The sequence below is a fragment of the Engystomops pustulosus genome, chromosome 1 (genome assembly GCF_040894005.1).
Source record: "Engystomops pustulosus chromosome 1, aEngPut4.maternal, whole genome shotgun sequence".
Classification (NCBI taxonomy): domain Eukaryota; kingdom Metazoa; phylum Chordata; class Amphibia; order Anura; family Leptodactylidae; genus Engystomops; species Engystomops pustulosus.
Genome location: NC_092411.1, coordinates 114064451 through 114088653, shown reverse-complemented (window position 1 = coordinate 114088653; position 24203 = coordinate 114064451). Strand labels below are relative to the sequence as shown.

Below are 24203 nucleotides of genomic sequence, written 5' to 3'. Positions count from 1 at the left end.
GTTGTGCGCCCAATATCATGAATGTGTCGCTCTCAGGTCTGACAGAGTTCACCATCTTTTTAGTGGTGCATCTAAGTGCTTGGGCTTGCGACACAATTCGAAAGTTAAATCCCGCGCTCAGTCGGAATCAGTCAGACAGTCCGACTGCACACATCCTAAATGGTGTTGCATGGAAGCCAGTGGCGATGTGCCAAAAATGGAGTCCCGTGCGACACAATCGCAGCGCACCCACTACTTAAATACCTGTGCAAACCGTTTTAACATTGGAGAACAGGCACAGTCCGACTAAAGTCTGTCGAAAGCAGCGCAAAACCCTTAGTAAATGTGCCCCAGTGTTCGCTCTTTTTACTTTCTGAGGGAGAGGACTCTCTCTCTCAAACTTTTTGACCACCACATTGTGATAACATTCAGTTATCAGAACAATTATCCATTTATCCAAAACAATTCTGTAATATTTGCCATTTTTGTATCCTTCTGCAAAAAGGCAAAGTATTTGAAATCATAGTATCTTAGTTTATACAGTTGAAAAAAGACACATGTCCATCGAGTTCAACCATGGAAGGGAAGGGATTGGATGAAGAAGGGATTTAGGGGAAGGGAAACAATTCTATATAACATAACCATTAATGTTATTTAGATGTAAAAAGGAATCTAGTTCCTTCGCTGTCCCTGTAATATGATGTAAGCTCCTGACAAATGTGTGAACAGAGCCTTATATCTATAAGAAATGTTTGATCTGTATATTTGTATTATGATGTGTTATTGTTACATTTCACTATTTTTTGTTTGTTTTTTTTTCTTCAGATTTAAATTGTTTGGAGAGCTGCCTATACTTTCTGTAAAGATTTCAGACCAGAAGTTGAAAGGTGTATTGGAGCTTATTGACAGCATCCCTAAACCAGAGTCCTCCTCAGCACCATCTGCTTCTCCTAAAAGACTTGCTGTTAGTACATTTTTAAAACGTTAATTGTTAATACTTATTGTATATGTATGAAGAATTACTGTGTGGAACCTGGATAAAATATTTCTGTACATTTGTGTGATGGCATTAAGGGCAAGAATATATTCCCATCTGCTGAATACAGATACATGTGCTTCTCTAATATTAGCTATGTACCCTTGTAATTGAAAGACATGTCTGTTCTAGCTACATTTTTACAAACATTTGTGTAGAAATTCAGTAGAAGTGTTTTGATGTGAAGATAAATGGTAGGTATTGATTGTAGCCATTTATATTGGCTGTTGGAATTGTTAAGATGCTGTCTTCTTTTAACTCAAGAGTTTTCAATTCATGCTTTCATCCTCTCTCTTTTACAGAGCCAGAAATCTCCTCCAATGACTACACCTCAGCTTGTGGCAAAGCATCCTGACCTTGTGGCTCTGCAGTCAATCATTGAATCTGGTAAACCACTTCATAAAATGTAGAGAAAATACAATGTAAATAAGACATCATGGTCTATGATTAAAGCAAATTAAAGTAACAACTTTTGCCAAAATTTAAATCAATATTTATAAATCAATAATGCAACTTCTATGAGAACAGAGTTCTTGTACCCCTCCTTATGCTTAACCCCCATCCTCTGAGTGACCAGTAACCTCTAGCCATCCACTTACACACCACTGCACATGCAAACACTTCTTGTAGTCATGTTTTCTCTGACTAGTGTACTCTATTATCTAACCACCTACTATACTCAGACAGCTAGTGATACAAGTAATTGACCGCTGAAAAGAAAACTAGACAGAAACCATCTGTGCCAGCGTGACTGTTCAAATTGAAAGCACATAACTAAAAATTATGGTTATGAAAACTACACACAGGAGAAACTATCTATGTTCTCCTCAAATACACAGGGGCACCTAATTTTACCACCAAAAACTGGGAAAACCTATTGTTTCAAGTATAAGCCTTGGGTGAGAACTGCATTGGTCACAACCTCCCCAGTATATAGCCAGTAAGTCTCCAGTAGTAAACAGCCAGCCTTCTGTAGTAAATAGCCATCTAGACAACCTCCTGTAGTATATAGCCAGCTAGCCAGCCCCCTGTAGTATATAGCCAGCTAGCCAGCCCCCTGTAGGATATAGCGAGCTAGCCAGCCCCCTGTAGGATATAGCCAGCTAGCCAGCCCCCTGTAGGATATAGCCAGCCAACGGTAGGATATAGCCAGCCAACGGTAGGATATAGCCAGCCCCCAGTAGTATATAGCCAGCCAGCCCCCAGTATGCCCAGCACATAAAAAATAAGCCAAGTATTCATCATTCCGATGCCCCAGGCAGCTCCTCTGCTTTCTTTATATGTGCCGTCTCCAGCTCAGCGACAGGTCCTAATATGATGTCAGCAGCAAGATAGTTTGTGCGCCGGCCGTGCGTACTGACCTGGAGCTGGCATTGGCACATATGAAGAAAGAAGAGGAGCTGCCCGGGGCATCGGAATGGTGAGTGGTAAATATCAGCAAAATGGAGAATAAAACTTGGCTTATACTTGAGTATGTACGGTAGTCTCAATTTATTTGTTGCTGTAGATAGTTTTCACTTGATTCAAGCAGTGGACAGCAGGTTAGAGGAAAGGGAGCCACCTACTGGTGACACTATGGTGCTTTTTCAGCAGAAAATGTAAGATTTTTATTAATAAAGTAATAAGTGTTTCTTAAAATCACAACATCAGCCATCCTGTAACCAAACATTTGTTAGAAAAAAAAAAGTGAAAACATCTACCATATGTATAGGTGATTAGTTTTGGAAACCTGGTTAAAGGCTATCAAGTAAAATTTCTGTTTTGCATTTTTTTTCTTAATTAATATTTCCAGATTTAGAATCGGAATCTGATGAATTCTATGATGCACCCACTAGTCCTGATGAAGACATGCCTTTCTTTGAAGCTGCAAATGGCTCGTTGAAGAGGAGTAGTAGCATGAGAAAAAGAAAATTGGCAAAGCAGGATACTCTAAAAAACATGACAGAGTTTCAAATGAGATTTGAGATACCAGTTGTAAGTTTTAGACTTTATCAATATAGTGTACATTTCTGGAGAGAGTTACATTTTTTTCATGGAAATGATGGAGGGTTTGCCTATAGTTACCAAAACGATTTGATCTCTAATTGAAGCCCCTTTTAGAATTAAAATTCCCAAAAGCAACTCATCCATTTGTACTCATTTTGGTAAATCTCCACACATGTATATTGTTTGCATTTGCATGAAATATGTAATTGTTGTTTTAATATAAAAGACCACATATAGTTTGTTCTATTGTGATAGTTATGTTCGTTACACAGCAACTATCACAATGCATCAAAATATACATTTGTATATCTTAGTAGCAGGCTTATAGTTCAGGATTTTTCTTCCAAAACATTAATCCTCACAATCTTGCTCTGTGAATTGAACTACCCTGCAGCTCTGCCCACAGTGCACTTGAAGGTTCTATTGGCTTTTGATTATAATCCATCTTTCACAGTCCTGCTGCTGCTATCTACAAATGGATGATTAAACTTCTTTCCCGGGCTGATACCAAAATGCGCCTGCAGGTCTCTATGGTCAAAAATGTTGACAGATTGCATTCAGTCCACTGCCATACCCCCTGGAATCTGAAAAAACTGTGTATGGCCTTGGATGTTACAATTATTTTTCATTGCAACATCGTGTTCATTTCACACATTTAGATAAATATAAGATTCTTTATATAATAATGTAAGTTCTTTCACCTGGGTTAACATTCCTGTAGTTTATATGTTCCTTGCTTATACATCTAACAGGTAGTACTGCAGCTCTGTAGCCTGTCTGAAGATACTGAGAAGACTGTCTTGCAACTAGAGATTTTAGGACTGGGCACGGAACTTAATGTTCGAACATTTGATATGTCAGCGAATGCATTTCTAAGAGAGATCTCTTTAAAGTGTCCCCAGTATACAGGTAAAGTCTTGATGATCATTGAGTTAAGAAAAAACCCCTGTTTTAAATATTGGAATATTAATATTTTTGCCATTTATTCTAATTTAAGATGATGAAGAGAGACCTGTTTATCTTATTACAACATTAGATAATACCACAGATGATCTGCTAATGATGGAATATATCAAGGTCTGAGTAAAAAAAGCTATATTTCCTTTTCAATATTTTACATGTGTCTTTAGATTTAGAATTTTGATATATATTTTATATAATTAGGCTGATGTAAATGGTCCAGAATTCAAGACTACTTACAAGAATACTGAACAGTCAATAAAGGTATGTTTAACAACATAAACATATGCAAAACTGTATCTTAAGGGCTAAAGGACCTGTCACAAGTCCTTTGCAAGTTAGGTAAACTCAATGGAACCCCTGTTATTGTGGTTAGATAAGATGTTCACAATGTTATTCCCTACCCTGTGAATAGAGGATGACATGCAAACTTGGGACAAACCTCTGCATTGGGATCATTTGGGTACTACTTTCATGTTCAATGGGAGAGGGGTCTTTTTCCATATCATTATATTATCATGAAGAATTGGTTGTGCATACTGTAAGCATATAACTGGAAACCTTAATTTTAGATTAAGGCTCATAAAAATAATCCCATGGAAAACCCTTTCATTTTGACTTGCTACTGAAATTGGTTGTTTTGAAATTCATATCAATTGTTATGAATGATTATTTTTTACTTTGTGTGTTGGATAGGTGAACTTCTCTTCTTTGGATGTGTATCTCCACACTGAAGCTCTTTTGAATACTATGAGCTTTTTGACCAATCTCATGCCTACATCCGAAAACAAGGAACCTGTACAGATGATCCAAGAAGCAGATGAAGATGAGGAAGAAGAAGAAAAATTGGACGGTCCAAAAAAGAAATTAAGTAAGCCATGGCTTTGGGATTTAAGCATCCAGCTGTACCTGTGAACTGTAAAGAAATTCCTGTGTTCTAAGGCAATTCTGCAGACAAAGTATGAAAAAGCAAATGCTATATTGTAATAAATCCAATGAGATCCTCACTAGGTAATCCACTAAGCACTGTATAGTGTGTACATAAAGGATCTATACAGTGAGTAAAAAAAATAAAAAAAAAATACAGAGTATTACTTTTGGAAGCATTCTACTGTCCGTATTGAAAACTATGCAGCAGTGGCACAATCTCAGGGCGTTAGACTCCTATGGGATGAGAGATTGGTCTTTCTCCACCTGTTGCTTGATCGGTCACTTAGCCCGCACCAATGGGCTTGCAAAGTGACACCACGGGAGTGGGCGGAGCTTCATCCTTTTATACTTGCTGTTCTCTCAGAGGCTGAATATCCAGTAGCCGACGTCCACCCTCAGGACCCTGGCCCAAGTTTATTATTTTCTCTTAATACAAACACGCGATAAATCTCCTGATGACCCCAAAAAGACAGGGAGAAACTCTTTGAGTGGAAAATTTGTAGAGAAAATAGATGCAATGTATACATGACCTACTGCATCAGTGAATGATGTGACTCTCACTGCTCTAAACCCTGCAATTTAGAGTGTTTAGGATTAGCAGACTAGGTACATGACTAATAGCTGCTATATAATACAACTTATTGCTTCCCCCGCTGACCAATCCAGGGATTAACAATAAGATGCTTGTTCATTGTAAACTTGAAAGAGATACACGGACATACACGGATGCTTAGCACTATTGGAAATGGTAGTTGAGTCTGTATTGGAGAAGAGTGATATTTACTGATACAAGTTCTTCTGTTAACAGACGCCAAATAAATTTAGTTTAAGGTTTTTCTGTTGCATCAGTGATCCGTTATAAATTTATACCACTGAATTTATTATCAGTTTTGTCAGTAATTCACTCTATACATTGAGTAGCTTGGATCCTTTCACATACAGTAGCGTAGAGCATGCATTACGTAGAAGAAATTGGCAGGGAAATAGTTACATGAAGTGCATAGTCTGTGCAATGTGAGCACTAAGGGTCAACAGCTTCCCTGCTGTGAGAATAGTGTCTGCAGAGTAGAAGCTGAAGGGAGAATGAAGAGTCTCTGAGTCCGCTTGTGGTGCATAGACAGACAGACACACAGACTAGGGCCGAGGGACTAATAGGGGACAGGGTAGACCTTCTGCTTGCAGATGCCAGGCTTAATTGATAGCTACACAGACCAGCATCAAATGACTGCCCTCGTTCCCCAAGAATGATCAAAGTGCAGTACCTTCTCACATCCATAGTGTCCATAGATTTCTGGGTTACACAATCTATGGTCTCCGAACAGGTAAGCTTGTCATACATGAGTTGTAAAAAGATATATATTTTTAAGATCATTTGCCTGTCCAATTTTATTTTATGTTATTTTAATATACTGTAGTATGTGTGTTTTATAGTATATTTTTCTATGCATTTCAGCACTGAAGAAATCTAAATATGATGATGTCATAGGCCTATATGTATGTGCAGAGTTGTCATGCCTTCGTGTTTTCATACGAGAACAGAAACGCAAAATTTCGGAAATAAGTATTGAAGGTAAAGTGACAAATTGTATATGCAAACTTCTTAAAAGAACCATAAAGAAGGTGAATTGAAAAAGCTTGTATATGGATAAATTGATTATTCTCAATTTTTCATTAAGATATGCTGTAAAACATTTCAATAACATGCCATTTTGTTATTTACTGTATTGTATCAGTTATTTACATTTAGTTATGTCCTCTTACACAATTTCACAGCAGGAATAATCCATGTTCAACTGTTGCTCAAATGTGTCCATTACCCTTGCCTTAGCTATATTCGTATAATGTACTCCATTTGTAATAAACCCCTTAATGTCTCATAGGGTAATAGTATGGCGCAGAGATATAAAGAATGTATGAAGGGGGCTGAGCCCTCTCCATTCGCGGTGGGTGTCTGGTGCTTTATGTCACTGGCATTGTGGACGTCAAGAGTTTAAGTGCCATGTTCAAACATAAAAAAGTTTTTAAATACATTTTTTTAAAAATAAATAAATGTCAAATTACAACAGAACAGAAGTAAAAATTAAGAAACACAAGAGTAGCTTTTTAAAAACTTAAGAAAAGGTTGTACAATCCATATAAAATGCTTTATATTTCTAATAAAGACACTTGTCTATGCCATAAATAAAGGGGGCTGTGTTACATATTTTATTTACATGTGCAACCTTTTTATTCCAGGGCTAGATTCTGAAGTGGTGATGAAGAAAACATCTACAGAAGTTCTGGCCAAATTAAAAAATATTGTCATCTTTGATTCTGACTGTGATGCCCAATATAAAAAGGTATGTACGCATAAATGGCTTGTTGTTGTGCAGTTTTCTTTAAATAAAGAACGTAATCAGCTTTTTCTCATTTCAGGCTGTTTACATAACGGGAAAAGAAGTCTTCAGTTTTAAAATGGTCTCTTATGTTGGTGCCACTGAAGGTGCTGCTTACAGTGATATGAATGTAGTGGATAGTGCTATCACCCTAACAGTGGGGTGTATTCAAGTTATCTTTGTCAACAAATTTGTTTCAGCTCTTTTGGTAAATAACTTTTGGTGTTCTCTTAGAAATTTTACAGTGCTTGTATTTTTATTTTGCAATAACCATCTTTTCTAATTCTTTATAGGCTTTTATAAATAATTTCCAGGCCGCTAAGGAAACATTAACTGAAGCCACTGTACATGCTGCGGAAAAAGCTGCTAGTGGCGTGAAAGAGATGGCCCAGCAGAGTTTCCGACTATCCATGGACATTAACATTAAAGCCCCTGTCGTCATTGTGCCACAGTCTTCTTTGTCTGCAAACGTACTAGTTGCAGATTTGGGTCTCATCAACATAAAGAACCATTTTTCTATTGTAACACCAAAAGTTCGCACTAATCTTCCAGCAGTGATTGACTGCATGATGGTGAAACTGAGTGATCTCAAGTTATACAGGTCTGTAGCTTAAACACTTCTGTAAAATGTCAACGGAATTGTTTTACTGCCACACTTGATTATGTAAAATATAATTTGTGACATTTTAACTCTTATACACAAATACTTTTTAACAAATTTAAAGTGATGGAAATTTTTATTTACATTTATTTTTTTCCAGAACTGTATTTGAAAATGGATCCCTGATTTCAGAAATTGAATTGATCCAGCCATTAAATATGGACATCACAATTGAGCGTAATTTAGCAGCTGCATGGTACAATGATATTCCGGATATTAAAATCATTGGGCAACTGAAGCCAATGAATGTAAGTGGCACTTGCAGTGATATTGGCATAGGTATTAAAGTTCATACTGTAGTAGGTGTTTTACTGAGAGCAAGAAGTGACCATAAGCAGAGTTACAGCACTGCACCCAGGGCCGCATCTGCCATGAGGCAAGATGAAAATCTTGCGTCAGGCGGCAGATGGCAGCTCCCTGTAGGGGGCGGCATTGCACAGCCCAGTAACCTCAGGCAGACCCACAGCCGGCGCTTCTATAGTCAGTGCTGCCGCCCCACTAGAAGTCCTTGCTGGAGAGCAGAGAAGCGTCACCACAGACATGACAATGCTGCTGTACAGAAGATTAAAGGAAACCTACCACTTGTAGTGGCAGGTTTCCGATGGAAATACCGGGCACCAGCTCAGGGTGAGCTGGTGCCGGAGCTTATTTTAGTTAGTGTTTTAAACCGCGGTATCGCGGTTTAAAACACTTTTTAAACGTTATAGCCGGCGCAGGCAGGTACGTGCTCGGCGCTTACCATGCGCGCGGCTACATAGGAAGTGAAGGAGAGCCACGCGCATGGTAAGCGCCGAGCCCGTACCTCCCTGCGCCGGCTATAAAGTTTAAAAAGTGTTTTAAACCGCGATACCACGGTTTAAAACACTAACAAAAATAAGCTCCGGCACCAGCTCACCCTGAGCTGGTGCCCGGTATTGCCATCGGAAACCTGCCACTACAAGTGGTAGGTTTTCTTTAATCTCTGCCAGACCCAGAGCAGGAGAAGCTGGTGGCTGACTCAGTATGTAGCAGTGTGACTCAGTAAATGTGCCCCAGTATATCAGGGGTCAATATAAACTTGTACACTATGGGACATAAATTATTGACCGTTTATGTTCTTTTTATTTTTCTTGTATATACGGAGGAGCAGTGGTGTTTCTTTGCGGCAGAGATGCAGATATTCAGGGTTATAGTTATGGTTGGCATTGAGATCTTCATACACAGCTCTCATTAACAACTTTCACGTAAACAGTTACAAATTTATCTTCTATAGCACACGTCTCCATAACTTTTTTGTGGGCTCATACACAGCTATAGTTTTCATAGGCAGATTATGATTAGACTGCCCGGGCCGTCTATTGTATTGTCATCTGCACTCATCACTTTTATGTGCCCCAGGACCTGCACACGTTCATGTGAAAGTCACCGAAAGGTGTAAAAGGATGATCTTTGCCTTATTTTATCACATATTTACACCTGCCATCCAGAACTTGTCCAAACAGTTGCAAAGAACATGTAACATTCACATTAATGAGTAATTTTTTTTATTTTACATTGTCCTTCCCCTTTTTGTACCTATGTTATGGTGTTCTAACTCAAGTTCCTATGAACTATAGGAGGTTCAGTAATCATACTTCTAATATAAAGCACACATATTACACCCAAGTGTTAGTCGAGGGGGGGGCTCCATTTTAATTTTCGCCTCAGGCAGCATAAATGCTAGAATCGGCCCTGACTGCACCAGTTTGGTCTTATTACACATGATCTTTAAAAAGGGTTTCTTATAAAAACGATGCTACTAATATGCCCTTTTAAGCATATGAAGGTCATATAGGGCGTTCCCTGAATGTCACTTACATCTTTATTTGAAAATTCAAAGTCTGAATGTCTCCCATTCTGTAGAAATCAAGCTTTTGTGTTCTGCTGAATGTCCATTAGAGAAAACCAACCATCTTGGATCTAGCTAATAAGATAGATCCAATGGTTGGTTGCTCCATACTTGACTATCCCCATCCTTTTTTTCGCAAAAGTTAAGATTTAGCAGAAATGTTGAAAATTCTTATCTTAAAAATATGCTACTGGTGGAGGCTATTGGGGCCGTTGAGTAGTGGCTCCTTCATGCCCCAATAGCCTACAATGGTAATTTGCATATTTTTAAGATAAGAATTTACAACATTTCTGCTAAATATTAACTTTTACGAAAAATCATGGGGAGCAGTACATAGAGACATCATTGTTGAACGTCATGGCTTTTGTCTGTCACCCTGACAAAACGCAGGTTGAAAGGATCAAAGGTCCAGTGGTTTCTGAGAGCCAAGGCTCTCAGCAACATGTCAGTAAATATGTTTTCCAAGGTGTTAAATGGAAAACATTGTCTCCTTTTTGCTATAAGGCAGCCTTAAAGGGGTTCTCCGGTCACCATATGTACTTTTTTTTTTTTAAATGAACAGTTCTTTTGCATTTATTATAGTTGCACACCCTTACCACCACCCTGGGCTGTATACTTTCTCTTCCTTCACTTGTCACTTCACAGCTCACTGCTGCAGCTGCATCACTCCAAGATGGCTGCCCCCATTCTGCTAAAAGATAACATGTCCCACATGTCAGCATAGCTTCTGTATACAGAAGAACATGTATCCACACCCCCACAGAAGGGAACAAGTTGCTAACTGCACATGCCAGACTGGAGAGCAGAGAAAGTATACAAGTCATTTCTATGGACACTGTAAGTGTAGCAGGAACTGGCAGGGCACAGGAATGACTTTGATTTCATGAAAAGGGGGCAGAAGATTTAATGACACTGAATTAGTGAAGTGATAAGTGTGGGGAGATGAGGTATAGCAAGGTCTATCTTTGTCACTGGAGAACCCCTTTAATTGGCAAACTCTCCATAAGGAGAACTCTTACCTTCTGACCCTAGTCAATAGCCTCTCACACAGCCAAACCAGTTCCCTTTGCTGTACTTAGGAGACCCAACAAGGTTGAAACAGTGCTGTTGCTTGGGAGTCTTCCCCTACTTAAGGACACCTGACTTACAGACAACCCATAGTTACAGACAGAGCCCTCTGACCTCTGAAGCTTTCTGAATGCTTTACTATAGTCCCAGACTGCAATAATCAGCTGTAAGGTGTTTGTAATGAAGCTTTATTGATAATCCTTGGGCCCATTACAGCAATAAATGTTTAAACTCCAATCGTCGCTGGGGGCAAAAATTTTTTTGTCTGGATTTACAATTATAAATATACAGTTTCGACTTGCATTCAAAATTCAACTTATGAACCAATCTTCGGACCCTATCTTGTATGTAACCCGGGGACTGCCTGTACTGGTTTGGCTTTATCCCATGTAATTTTAATAGACTTTTTGTAGGTCAAAATTGGTGTTAAGGCTACTAAACATATAAGCTTTCTACCATGCTATATATTTTTGTAGTATGACTATTTGTTCCAAAATTAAAAAAGAACAATTTTTTTCAAATTTTTGCTATTTTTCAGTTGTTTTCATTAATTCAAAATATATTACTCAAATGTTTCAAGTAACATGAATTACAATATGTCACGAAAAAACGATCTCAAAATCAACTTGGCATATTAAACTGTTCCAAAGTTATTACAATTTAAATTAACACATGTCAGATTTGAAAAATGGGGCTGTGTCCATAAGGCCAAAATAGGCTATGTCCTTAAGGAGTTAAAGGACATCTACCACCAGGCTCCATAGGTGTTAATGGAGCCTGGAGCCCCTAAGGCTGCATACAGTCTTTCATCCTGGTGGTAGATGTCGTTTAAGTTGTACTGCAGTAGTCATTTCGGGAGAAATATGTGACCAGTCAAGTATTTCCTTAGCAAAATCAGTATTATGCCACAAGCGTGGCTTTCAGCAACCAAGGCATTTATCTGATCATCCTGGGGGCTTGGTTTTGATAGAACTTATCTATGATAAAAACAAACCCTTTAAAGCACACTAGTCACTATTCATAATACACTAGGGTCTGACCTACCAAGTACGTATCTTCTCCGTAAAATACTTATATTCACTTGATTTTTGCTAAAAGCTTCTTTAGTGCATTGTAAGAAATAAAGGTAAAATAACAGTATAATGATTTACAAATATTTTGTGAGGAATCTAACAATTATTATGCATTCTGTTTAGCTTATTCTGGGGCAGGAAGACTTGACTATCATTCTCAGAACACTGAATGAAAATCTAGGAGAAACAACAGAAAAATCAGATCCGGAGAAATCTAAAAGTGATAATTTAAGTGGTGGTGGAAGCAGCCCATCTCATGTTGCATCAGGTATCTCCACATTGTCACCTACAGGACTAATTATGTCTACTACTTGCCCATAAAGTACTAATTGCTGACGCATTTTATTAACTTAGTATAAGACTAATGCGCATCGTTATAGCATGTATTACATCATACAATGCTTTGTCCAGGACTCCAGTCAGTTAAAAACGTCCCTTCATTAATCCATTAAAGGATGTTGAGGCACAGTTGGGCTGGACAACCTTTTTCTTTTGCATACCCTGGATTACCTTCTACTGATGCGGCTTTAATCCCTCTGTGGTGTAACACTATTCCTCCTGGATATCACACATGACTAGGTGTGCTGGCGCAATATTTCTTTTTCCAGATGACTGAAAGGCAATTTTTTTAACTAAATGGGTTTTTTTTTGTTTTGGTTTTTTTAGGAACCACAGTGGTGACAGCAGCAGTAGTTGAAACATATTTGCCTGTGAAAGTAAAGACAACCTTGAAGTTGGATTTCCAGTTTGACTCACTCACTTTAAATTTGTATAGTTCCAGCCCAACCTCCCTTTTGGTAATAATAATTGTAATGGGAAACATAAGAGTAACTATAACATTTCTTGGCTTCAGACTATTGTGTAACTTTTTATTTCTCTTTAAACAGAAAAAGATCAGTGAAAGGGATACAAGTTTAAAACTTGCAGAATTCAAGTTGGGTCTGATTTCAACTGCTGTCAAAATGTCCTCTGATGGATCCATGAGTGCTGCAGTAAAGCTTACAAACTGCATCTTGGATGATAAGAGACAAACTGTTCAAAAGGCAACTCCACGGTACTGGTTATTGCTGTTTTTAACATTATCCTTTGTATATTTTGCCTGTACCATCTTCTGATGTATATCAGTATGGTAGTATATACATACACATCGTAATAGATGGATTAAAATGAGACAGTCTTTGGTCTTTGTGTGACCCGAGGCTGTCATAGTAACCGATCGCCACACCCCCTCTTCCACCGATGACCTCGGCGATTGAATCCACTATTGTAACGCGTGGGCCAATTTAATCCAAAATTGCCCGCGCCGACCAGATTTGAATGCCTCTGGCAAAGCTTGCTGGGGGCATTTACTTGGTTAACACCCGTGATCGGTGCCAGCACCAATTGCAGTTGTTACAAGTGGGTGTTTGTTGGAATGTGCAGCAAACACCCACTTTGTATGGAGAGGGCTCAGCCCAGGAGTCTGAACTTCAATGCCTCTGAATTGTTTTTGTTCACATTCAGTGTGGTATTGCACAGAACCAAAATTAGAAAAATGTTGACGCTGTCCAAATATATCTGGACCTAGCCGTACTGATGGCATTGGTTACAGAAAAATTACCGAACTGCTGAAGGCTCTAGTGAAGATCTGGAATCTGCAATTATTTCAAAGAAGTGACATTAGTGATGAAAATCTGTAATGTATAGAAGGAACTAAAGCTCATAGTTCATAAAATGAACCTATGGAACCTTCAGGATTTGAATAGTGTCTGTGTGAAGGAATGGGCCAATTTCACTCCTGATCAAAGCAAAAGTTTCTTCATAGGAGAAGTGTCTTGAAAGCTGTCAAGATGCTTCAGACATCTGGTGAGAATTTCATGTCAATAGTGCTTCCATGCAATTCTCGCTTTGGTCATGCTCCCTTTCCCTGCTAAACTCCCACTTCACAAAGAAATGCATGAGGAGTTGGAAGGAGTGAGCAAGAAGCTAAGAGAGAGCAGCTAGCTTCCATCCAGTAGTTCAGGTAGATTGGAAAGAAGTGACAGATCCTGTCATATAATGGCCATGAATAGTGATTTCCCATGTGTACATACTATCTACTACTGATTAATTCAAAGTTTGCGGAAAGGGATTATGTATTGCAGTATAAAATGGTTCAGCTTTTATAAATTTGAATAATTTTACATGCTGACTATAGCAACAAAACTAATTCCATCAGTGAGTTTCCTAAACTACTCGTTCTTTGGCCAACATTATACACACGTAGAGTTCCCAATGAAATTATATTTGTATTTATGCACAGAAGGTGCATGCAAAGTTGTTCTTGTCTTGGCCAATCTACCATACTGATGCACACACACACACACTTTAGCTATGGAACAGTAAATTATTGTGGGATATATATATGAAAAGTATAGGATTTGGTGTGTGTGTATATGCACTACAAGCACAAAACCACATACAGGTGGAGAATATTAGCTGTACAACCCCAGCTTGAATTGACCTCTGATTATTCTGCTTTTAGCATGTTGGAAATGAAGCGCGGTTCTGAGAAGAATGTTATGGTAGATGTCTTCTATAAACAAGGCAGAGAAGGCACGCTGCTGGACGTAACCGTTCGGGACATTTATATGTGTACTAGTGTGGAGTTTCTGTGCACCGTGGCAGACATTTTTATTAAAGCCAATGAGCAAAGTTCTGCTGCGCTACGGAGCAGCAAACAAGCATCTGTTACAAGTAAAGAAACAGGTAAAGTAATACATTGAATTATGATATCCACCCACACTAGTAACCTGCTGCACAGTATTAGAACCAAACTAAATCTCTTTTGTTCCTTTAGCTCCCACACAACCGGTATCAAGAATGGAAATGAATGTTGTGGTTAAAAACCCTGAGTTTGTGTTTGTGGCTGATTTGTCGAAGGCAGATGCTCCAGCACTCGTACTTACAACACAATGCGAACTTTCAATTAAAAACAGTCCAGAGCAGCAGAACATGACCGCTGCAGTCAAAGCATTACATGTAAAGGCCTGTCCTTTTCTGCCTGATAGAAGAGATGGCAAGATCACCACAGTAAGATGATTTTATTCTTCTCTACTGGGGCTACCTCCAGTTTTACGAAACATTTATAATATTTCTGTCTTTAAATGTGGCAGAAGGTCATTTGGGTCACTTTTACCTCTGCATTTCCTCCCCTAGCTACAACATAATATTGTATAGATGACTGACATTATTATATACATGACTGTGGATTAGTCCTTCTCTAAAATATTCTACATTCTGCCTCTTGTCTCCAATAGCATATTGAGAAATTATAACCACTTGTTTCAATCAATATAGTACAGTGGTGGCGAACCTATGGCACGGGTGCCAGAGGTGGCACTCAGAGCCATCTCTATGGGCACCCTTGCCATCACCTCAGGGCAGTGTTCGTCAGACAGGACTTAAGGCCTCTTGCAGCCCAGGACCCTAGAAGAAAGCTACAATGATAATCCAAACTTCTTCTACTTCTTTCTACTGTATTGGTGTCCTCAGGTGCCTATATAATTCAAACCTGCAAAAGAGCAGGGAGTAATAAGTTACTGCTTAAATTGTCGCATTGACACTTTGCAAAAAATACATGGGTTTTGGCTGTAGTTTGGGCACTCGGTGTCTAAAAGGTTTGCCATCACTGATATAGTATATAATGTAAATATAATTGTGCCTGAAAAGTTATTTTCTTGAGCATTCATACCTGTCATTTTGTGTTTTTAACCAACGTTAGTGGTGATGAATATCGATTGGATAATATATGTATAGTATATAATGTAAACATATTGACCGTTATCCTGACTAGTCATGGTAATGGTGATGAACTCATGTATTGGTCCAGAGCTAAAGTCTTGATAATTACACAGGACTTTCAATACTGTTGTTTTAATGTAAAACATTTTGATGTTTTCTTTCAACTAGATTTTACAGCCATGTGACGTGTTTTTCCAAAGCGTTCAGTCTAATGGGGGTCCACAGAATATAGAGCTTTCTATAAAATCACTCATGTTAAAAGTAAGTGTATTTCTTTTTATAGTTCAACTTTTTAAAATGTGTTTATAATATTTGTATTTGTATTTTGCAAAAACTTGATGTAATTGCAAAATAGTTTTTAAATATATTTTGCATATATATTCTACAACGCACCCCTAGGAAACACTATTATCAAAGATAACAGCCGGGTCATTATTTAAAAAAAATAAAAATACAAATTTTGTTTGCATTGTAGAGGTTAAATGATGTGGTGAGTTTCCTTTAACCTTAGGTGCCTCCATTAATATTACTACTGTAGACCCTCCATCATTTTTGCTGTGCAATACAGTTACCAGTTAAATGGTTGTCTTCATATTAGGACATACAAGGACACTATTAGTCATAAGCTTCATAAGGCGAATGAACATATGTCATTTTGTGACAAATTGACATAAAAATGCTTTCTATTACATAAACAGATTTCCTAAAAAGAGATTTCAATTGAATGGTAATATGGCTAAAATAGCTTTTTTAGAATAATTTGCTGCAGTCACATTAACTAAATGTGTCAATCAGTTTTGCAGCATTCAGGAGGATTCAGGCTAAAATAGTGCAAGTCTTTAACATGTACCTTACTTTTCCATTCCAATTTCGTATCATATGCCAGTTCCTTGTCATGATTTGTGGCCAGTTCTATTTTTCTTTGTTTTCTTTTACAGGTCTCGCCAGTCATTATAAATACAGTCATCACCATCACATCAGCTTTGTCAACTTCCAGAAAAGAATCAATCAGTGAGGTCACTAGTCCAGTGCCACCAGATCTTTGGAAAAAGAAGGATATAAAGGATTTAAAATTGTGGTTTCTTGAAGAAGAAAATGAGAAGGAAAACAAAAATAGTGAGACTAACCAGATGGTTTTAACAGGAGAAAAGTTGGACTTGAGTATTGACTCGATTATTGTAACGTTGGAAGCTGGTGTTGGCCACAGAACAGTGCCCATACTTTTAGCAAAGTCTTCCTTCAAAGGAAATGTTAAGAACTGGACCACCCTAATAAACTTGTACTGCCAGCTGGAGCTAGAGGTACATATCTATATTTAGCAACCTTCAAATATTTTTAGTCTTGTCATCTGGGATAGCTAAATATCCCACAAACCCTATGATTTGTTAAGCTTTCTGAATCTACTTTGTGAGAAGTACCCAGAATATATACCTCAATTGTTCACACAAGAAACAACAACGCTTGACTGTTGTAGACGCTACCGATGGGTTCTGGGGACTTTTAGAAATGCAAAAGTTATATGGTAGAAGGGATCAGGCACCAAGGGTTACAGTACCCTTGCAGGTCTAAAAAATAATAAAAAAATAAAGTTATGTAAAAAAAAATAGAAAAACTTAAAGGAAACCTACCACTTAAAAGTGGTAGTTTTTCACACACATACATGGCACCAGCTCAGGGTGAGCTAGTGCCGGAACATATTTTCATTAGTATAATAAAGCCAGTATGAAAGATTTTAATGTTAATATAACTTATATCTCGGCGCAGAGCACTAGGGCACGGCGCACCATTCGGATTCTGGAGAGCCGATGACGTAACTGAGCTCTCCGGCACACTCATGCCTGCGCAACTTCGCACGGGGAAACAGGCCGTGCTAAATTGCACAGGCCTGTTATATTAACATTAAAATCTTTCATACTGGCTTTATTATACTAATGAAAATATGTTCCGGCACCAGCTCACCCTAAGCTGGTGCCATGTATCTGTGTGAAAAACTACCACTTTTAAGTTGTAGGTTTCCTTTAAAAGTTAAAATCACCCCTCTTTCCCCTAAAACTGATATTAAAATAAACAAAAATTAATCATAAACATGTTAGGCATCACCATGTGCCAATCTATCAAAATATAAATATGGTTATTCCCAGTGTTGAATCCCATATAAAAAATAAATAAAAAATTTAATAAAAAGTAATCAAAAAGTTGTACAGTCCCTAAAATAGTAGCACTGTAAAAATCCTCTTATCTCACAAAAAAATGAGGCTATGCAAGCGGTCCCCGGTTAACGTACAAGATAGGTTCTTTAGGTTTGTTTTTAAGTTGAATTTGTATGTAAGTCGGAAAGCCGGAACTGTATATTTTATAATTGTAACTCCAGTCAAAAATTTTTTGGTCTCTGTGACAATTGGATATTAAAAATGTTGGGTTGCCATAAGAACCAGGATTAACAATAAAGCTTAATTGCAGACACCTATGATAACTGTTACAGCTGATCATTGTAGCCTGGGACTAAAGTACAGTAAATTACCAACACCAGAGGTCCGTTTGTAACTAGGGGTCGTCTGTAAGTCGGTTGTTCTTAAGTTGGGGACCACCTGTACACATACCTTTATGCTGTAGTATGAAAAAGTAATTAGTGCCAATTAAAAAAAAAATTTTATACTGGTTTTCCTTTTTTCAAATCTATTAAAGCATATTAAAACCTATATAAACCTGGTAACCCCGTGAATGTTCCAACCCAAGGAATAAAGTGAAGGTGTCATTTGGACTGAAAAGTGAAAGGCATAAATACAGAGCCTATAAGAATGTAGTGCAAACATGTTTTTCTCACCAATTTCAGCACATTTGGAATTTTTGTTACCCCCGCTTCCCAGTACACGGCATGGTATTTTACCCAAAAAATGCTTTTAAAATGATGCAAATGAGCTTGCATAATTTAAGCTGCGTGACAGTGTAGCTTTATGGAAACTCTGAAGCTTTCTCTGACTGCAGGTAAGGTTAATAGCCTAGCGGAGAAGAGCTCTGTATTTCTTTGGCAGGCGAGAGAGTGGAGATTGCATGTTCAAGTCCCATCTGACCCCCCCCCCCCCCCCCCAAATAAATAAATAAATAACATTAAATAATCTGGTGACCCTGAGTCAGGGAATGCCCTCAAAGATGTAGACATACCATATAGGAAACTATACAATACAGTAGTGTTTTATTGATCCCTTAGGTGGAATTCATTTGTACCTAGTGTCCCGGCAATGGTTACACACAGTTAGAGATAGGTTTATGTTACATACATACACTACAAGAGGCACATCATACTTGTGTGTTGCTATATTTTAGTTTAAAATAACCATACAGCACAATACAAACCACATATATATGGGGAAAATGATTAAGGTACAAAATTCACTAGTGACAATAACAACAGTCTACAGGCTACATACAAAGAGTTTATTACAATATGAACTCTGGTGTATGAGGGTAGGACACCGCGTCTGCGGTCTGCTAAATTTTGCCGGTCGCCTGCTGGTGACTGTGCAGTGGTAAGTTTTTGGGCACAATAAGGGGAGAAACAGGGGAGGTGAATGGGGGGGGGGGGGGTAGGTAAAAAGAGTGGAAGAGCCAGAGGAGATGCACATATTGAATAAAGTGAATCTATGGGATTGTTTTTTGTTTTTTTTTTATAGAAAAAACTTGCTCGTCCAAAGATTGTGTCCACTTTTGCAGCTCAGCACCACAAAGTCAATGATGTTGAGCTGCAATATCACAAAAGCTGCAGACTTTTTTAATGTTATCTGGAGAAAGCAGCCATGTTTTCTGATCCTGAAACTTTTAAAACTATGGCAACTAGGTTATTTTACTAAAAGTTGTAAACAACTCTCTGCTCTTTTTTATGGCAAATTATATTACTTCTGGTTTTTCTCAGGTACATTATTACAATGAAACATTTGGTGTATGGGAGCCTTTGCTGGAGCCTCTGGAAATGGAGCAAAGTGATAACTTTCGACCTTGGAGTCTAGAAGTTAAGGTGAGGTTACTAGAACTAAAAATATATACCGTGTAAACTTGTGTATAAGCCGAGTTTTTCAGCACAAAAAATGGCTTATACTCGAGTATATACGGTATATAAAAATGTGTTTTCTGCTATCATGACAAAAATGTATACAGTTGAATTACTTTTGCATAAGCTCCAGTAGCAAAGCCTCATAACATCTGCTGCAGCATATGATTTCACCTTTATAACTGATGGTACATATTGTGTAAAAGACCTTTCATTCAAGACCCTTGTTGATAATCCTGTTCATTCTAGATGAAAAAGAAATTACAAAAAGAAATTTGTGAAATTGATGGTGAAGAGGAAAACTACAAGGTTCCAGACTACGTTACAGCGATAAATATATTTTCCAAAGATCAGCTAAACATCACACTGTCTAAGTGTGGGATTGTAACATTGACTAACCTAGGACAGGTAAGAAATAAATCACTGTAAGCCTATTTATCTGGTGATCCTACTTATATAATATATCTAAGATCACTTGATGAATATTTTTCACCTGCCTTCTTAGACTCGATAACAAGCTTATTTAGCCTTCTGCTTGTTTAGTCTTTTTTCGCTTGTTTAGTCTTTAACTTGGTTTACAGGCATATTTGCGCTTACTGCCTGCTAGAACCTCCATATCTAGTGTATGCAAAAGATGGAGCAAGTCTATTCCTATGCTTTTTTCTGTACATCTGAAATGTCCATACAGTCCATATATTTATTTAAATATGTATTTAAATATATATATATGTGTGTGTGTATGTATATATATATATATATATATATATATATATCTATATATATATATCTATATATATATATCTATATATATATATATATATATATATATATATATCTATATATATATATATATATATATTCATTCCTTGGGATTAAAATAATTATGTCTGCTGTATTTAGTATTTCTGAGTCAGACATTTTATTCTCTGTTCTGGGATAACATTCAGTGTTATGTATTTTAATTAGCATAGCCATATACATTAAAGGAAACCTACCACTTGAAAGTGGTAGTTTTTCACACAGATACATGGCACCGTGCATGTGCCGGATTCTGAAGTGCCGGAGAGCCGGTGACGTCACCGAGCTCTCCGGCACACTCGCGCCTGCGCCGAGATACAAGTTATATTAACATTAAAATCTTTCATACTGGCTTTATTATACTAATGAAAATATGTTGCGACACCAGCTCCCCCTGAGCTGGTGCCATGTATCTGTGTGAAAAACTACCACTTTTAAGTGGTAGGTTTCCTTTAAAGGGGTTGTCTATACCAATAGTTTGTTTAAAAAAGCAAACTCCCTTTCTGAATCTCTCACAATCTCATGTCATCATTTACTGGGCCCTCTTCCAGATCTCTATCTCAGTAATGACTGCTGTAACCAGTAATTGACTGATTACTGTGTTTTTGCTTGAGGCCAGAGAAACCTGTTAAAGGGGTAATCCAGGAATAAGCATAATTCATATGCAAATGGATACTCAAAATATAAGCTATTGTGTAATTAGTTGTTATTTAAAATTTTGCTCCCCTTAGCAGTAAATGCTGATGACATAGACTGCAATGAAGAAATAAAATGCTACTGGCCCTTTAATCAGTCCGTTAATTTCCTCCGCGCGGTCCTTCGCAGAACAGAAGATGGCCGCTGGTCACATGTCCACATCACATGTCCTGCACCTGCCTGGGCAAGTCATGTGATCACCACTATGTTTGGCTGTAGTCGGTTGGTTGCAGCGCATCCAGTATGGCTAGTGTTGTGGTGATGGCAGTTACACATCATTACTATGGAAACAGAGCAGGAAAACCTGTTACATCATCACTGTTAGCAGAGCATAAGAGGGAGGAGGAGTTACTGAGAACTAAAGGATCATGGAACTTGTAGTTTCCAGTGGCGGCCATCTTAGTGATAACTCCACCTACTTTAGAGAGGCCATACATTTTGTAAATCATAAAATCAAACTATTTAAGCTCCGTTTTGTTACTAATGACATTGAGTATTGTTGTATTCATTTATTTATATCATCATGGGTTTTTGTGTCAGACATTCATATTCCTGGAATACCCCTTTAAGTGTCCAGAAAGTGGTAGCATAGGAAATGTGGGGATCTACAAGGCGAGTATGACCTAGCCTGGTTTGCTCAAACAGATTGTTTAAAATCTGACATAATTGCATTTGCAATATCCATTGAGGTCAAAATAGATTCTCCTGTAGGTTCATATGCTCCAGCGCCTTCAGCTCTGTGTTCCACATCATGGATAACACATTGAGCACTTCAAGTAGCTGTGCATCACAGGGGAATGTTCCTGGTGGTTGTTACAAGTTTGTATGTAGTGAACCTTTGAACCACAAGAGATATTACAAATCTGATTGTGGCAATTGACTGTTCTCTTGTTGTTCTTTAATATTTTACATGACAACCTTCCCATTGAAAATACTTGTTTTGGGTCCAATGTCGCAGCTTTAAAATGGTGTATATATTATGATAGCCCAATCAAAAAGGTTTCCACTGACCTGAAGTTTGTTTTGTATGTATTGTTTGTATTTTTAAATCTTAAAGCAGCCATTAAATCATTCCAATAATCCTGTTTTTAATTGTTTTGAATGATTTGTATTACTTCATTTCTTGTTGTTTTTATCACATCTTGTGCCACAGGCTTTTGCTGAAGCAGCCAGCAAAACATCAGATGTCTTTAAAAAAGATCAAGCTCCATTTCTAATCGAAAATTTACTCGGCCTCCATATTTCTGTTTCTCCAAGTGACTCTTTTACTGCTTTAAACGTTGATCCAAGAGTAAAAAGTCTAGAATTGGATGATGGGGAGAGTCTAAGCATGGATTATGTTCGTGCCAAAACCCAGACGGATCAATTCTCTGCTATGACCAGTCTTAGCAGCAAACACTTCTATATCCTACTCAGTAAGTCATCTGTGCATATTTTCACACATACTGGACTACTGGACTACCACAAAGTTAGTTGAAAGAGTAGATCTGCTTTCATTGTTTAAATTGCTAAGGGTCAAAAAACAATCATATCCTCAGCATAGATCAACATGCTTTTTGTGATTGACTGATTCGGTGAATTTACAGCAGTTAACCCACTGCAATTACGTCCCATCTGTCTCTAGGCGAAAAAAGTACGGTAAGTATTTTGCTGTAAACTATTATAGGTTAGCACTTACCATAGTTGACACTTTACACAACTTAGAGGTTGTAGTCAAGAATGAGGTTTTGCATATCATGTTGCTAATAACTTTTTGGCAGTATATATTTAGAATGAATAAATGTCGGCTGTCATTATCATATATATAAAGCTGAATGTATGTGTGTGTATGCCCGCTAAAGGAATCTGTACAGTCGCATTTACAATCACCAAATTTTGCACAGTTGTTGTCTGTGACTCTGGGAACGTAATAGACCAGGTTTTGAGCTGAAATTTTCACCCCGCACTTTCCAAAATGCACTTATTACCCACCATATACAGGAGCCATTGTCTACTGCTCCTGTGGCAGTTGGAAGCTGAGCCGTGATTGGTTGCTATTCTGTCACAGGTCATTAATATGTGCTCTGAGCTTTGATACTATAGGCAATGAGTAAAAGACCCTTATGTGTGAGGTAAGATGGATTGGGATACAGAGATAGGGAGATTTATCAGAAATGTCTGAGGTAAAACTGTTCCAGTTGCCCATAGAAATCAATCAGAGATCAGCTGTAATTTTATTAACAGCTGTGCAAAAATGAAACTTGTGCTCTGATTGGTTGCCATGGGCAACTAGAGCAGTTCTGCTCTCAGACACTTCTGATAAATCTCCCCATAGACAGTCGCTGAAATGAGAGTGTCAAAAAAGTTTCTAAAAAAAGGATGGTCAGTGACAGTGACACAGTATATAGATATATATAAAATAAAATATTTTTTTAACTATTCTATTTTGTTGTAGCTAAGAGCAGTTATTTACTATCCCGGGCATCGCCGGGAGCTACAGCTAGCATACTCCTATAATTCAGTACAAGACTTTTGAAAATTGTATTTGTGGACATCACTAGATACCTGTGGGTTAACACAGCATCTATCAAGGTTGTTTAAAAAAAAAAAAGGGGTGATTTTTTTTTTTTTTTACTATCATTTTTATAATGTAAATGAATTTATATCTTTTATCAGCCCCTTGGAATCACTCTTCTAGTGATAAAATTCCTTTAACAAAAGTGGGTCGAAGCCTTTACTGTGTAAGACATTCTGATTCTGGTGCGGAGCGATACATCGTTTGTCAAATCGATTCTGTGGAAGGAACAAAGTGTGTAACAATACGTTCACCGTTACAGGTATAAGGAGATCAGCTTAGCTATTATTGTGACTCTTTATTTTTAGTTTTATTTCACATTACATCATTTTACTTGTGTTTTTGATATATGAAATGTAATAGAAGTTTACTTCATACGTTTTTCAGGAATTTTTTGATCATTAATCAGAAAT

The 24203-nt window shown here is 37.7% G+C and overlaps 1 protein-coding gene across 1 annotated transcript in view; it reads left to right on the top strand.

Annotated features, from left to right (window-relative positions):
• Positions 1–24203, top strand: part of VPS13A (vacuolar protein sorting 13 homolog A) — a 130110-nt gene that overhangs the window by 65308 nt on the left and 40599 nt on the right. The window contains exons 23-45 of the mRNA XM_072150912.1: positions 805–943; positions 1318–1402; positions 2808–2989; positions 3754–3910; positions 3999–4078; positions 4166–4225; positions 4658–4832; positions 6345–6461; positions 7127–7230; positions 7307–7474; positions 7560–7867; positions 8028–8175; positions 12059–12203; positions 12602–12732; positions 12823–12989; positions 14439–14662; positions 14754–14986; positions 15866–15958; positions 16636–16998; positions 19608–19709; positions 19992–20150; positions 22390–22651; positions 23892–24052. Of these exons, the coding sequence (XP_072007013.1) occupies positions 805–943; positions 1318–1402; positions 2808–2989; positions 3754–3910; positions 3999–4078; positions 4166–4225; positions 4658–4832; positions 6345–6461; positions 7127–7230; positions 7307–7474; positions 7560–7867; positions 8028–8175; positions 12059–12203; positions 12602–12732; positions 12823–12989; positions 14439–14662; positions 14754–14986; positions 15866–15958; positions 16636–16998; positions 19608–19709; positions 19992–20150; positions 22390–22651; positions 23892–24052 (3763 nt within the window). The remainder of the gene's footprint in view (positions 1–804; positions 944–1317; positions 1403–2807; positions 2990–3753; positions 3911–3998; positions 4079–4165; positions 4226–4657; positions 4833–6344; positions 6462–7126; positions 7231–7306; positions 7475–7559; positions 7868–8027; positions 8176–12058; positions 12204–12601; positions 12733–12822; positions 12990–14438; positions 14663–14753; positions 14987–15865; positions 15959–16635; positions 16999–19607; positions 19710–19991; positions 20151–22389; positions 22652–23891; positions 24053–24203) is intronic.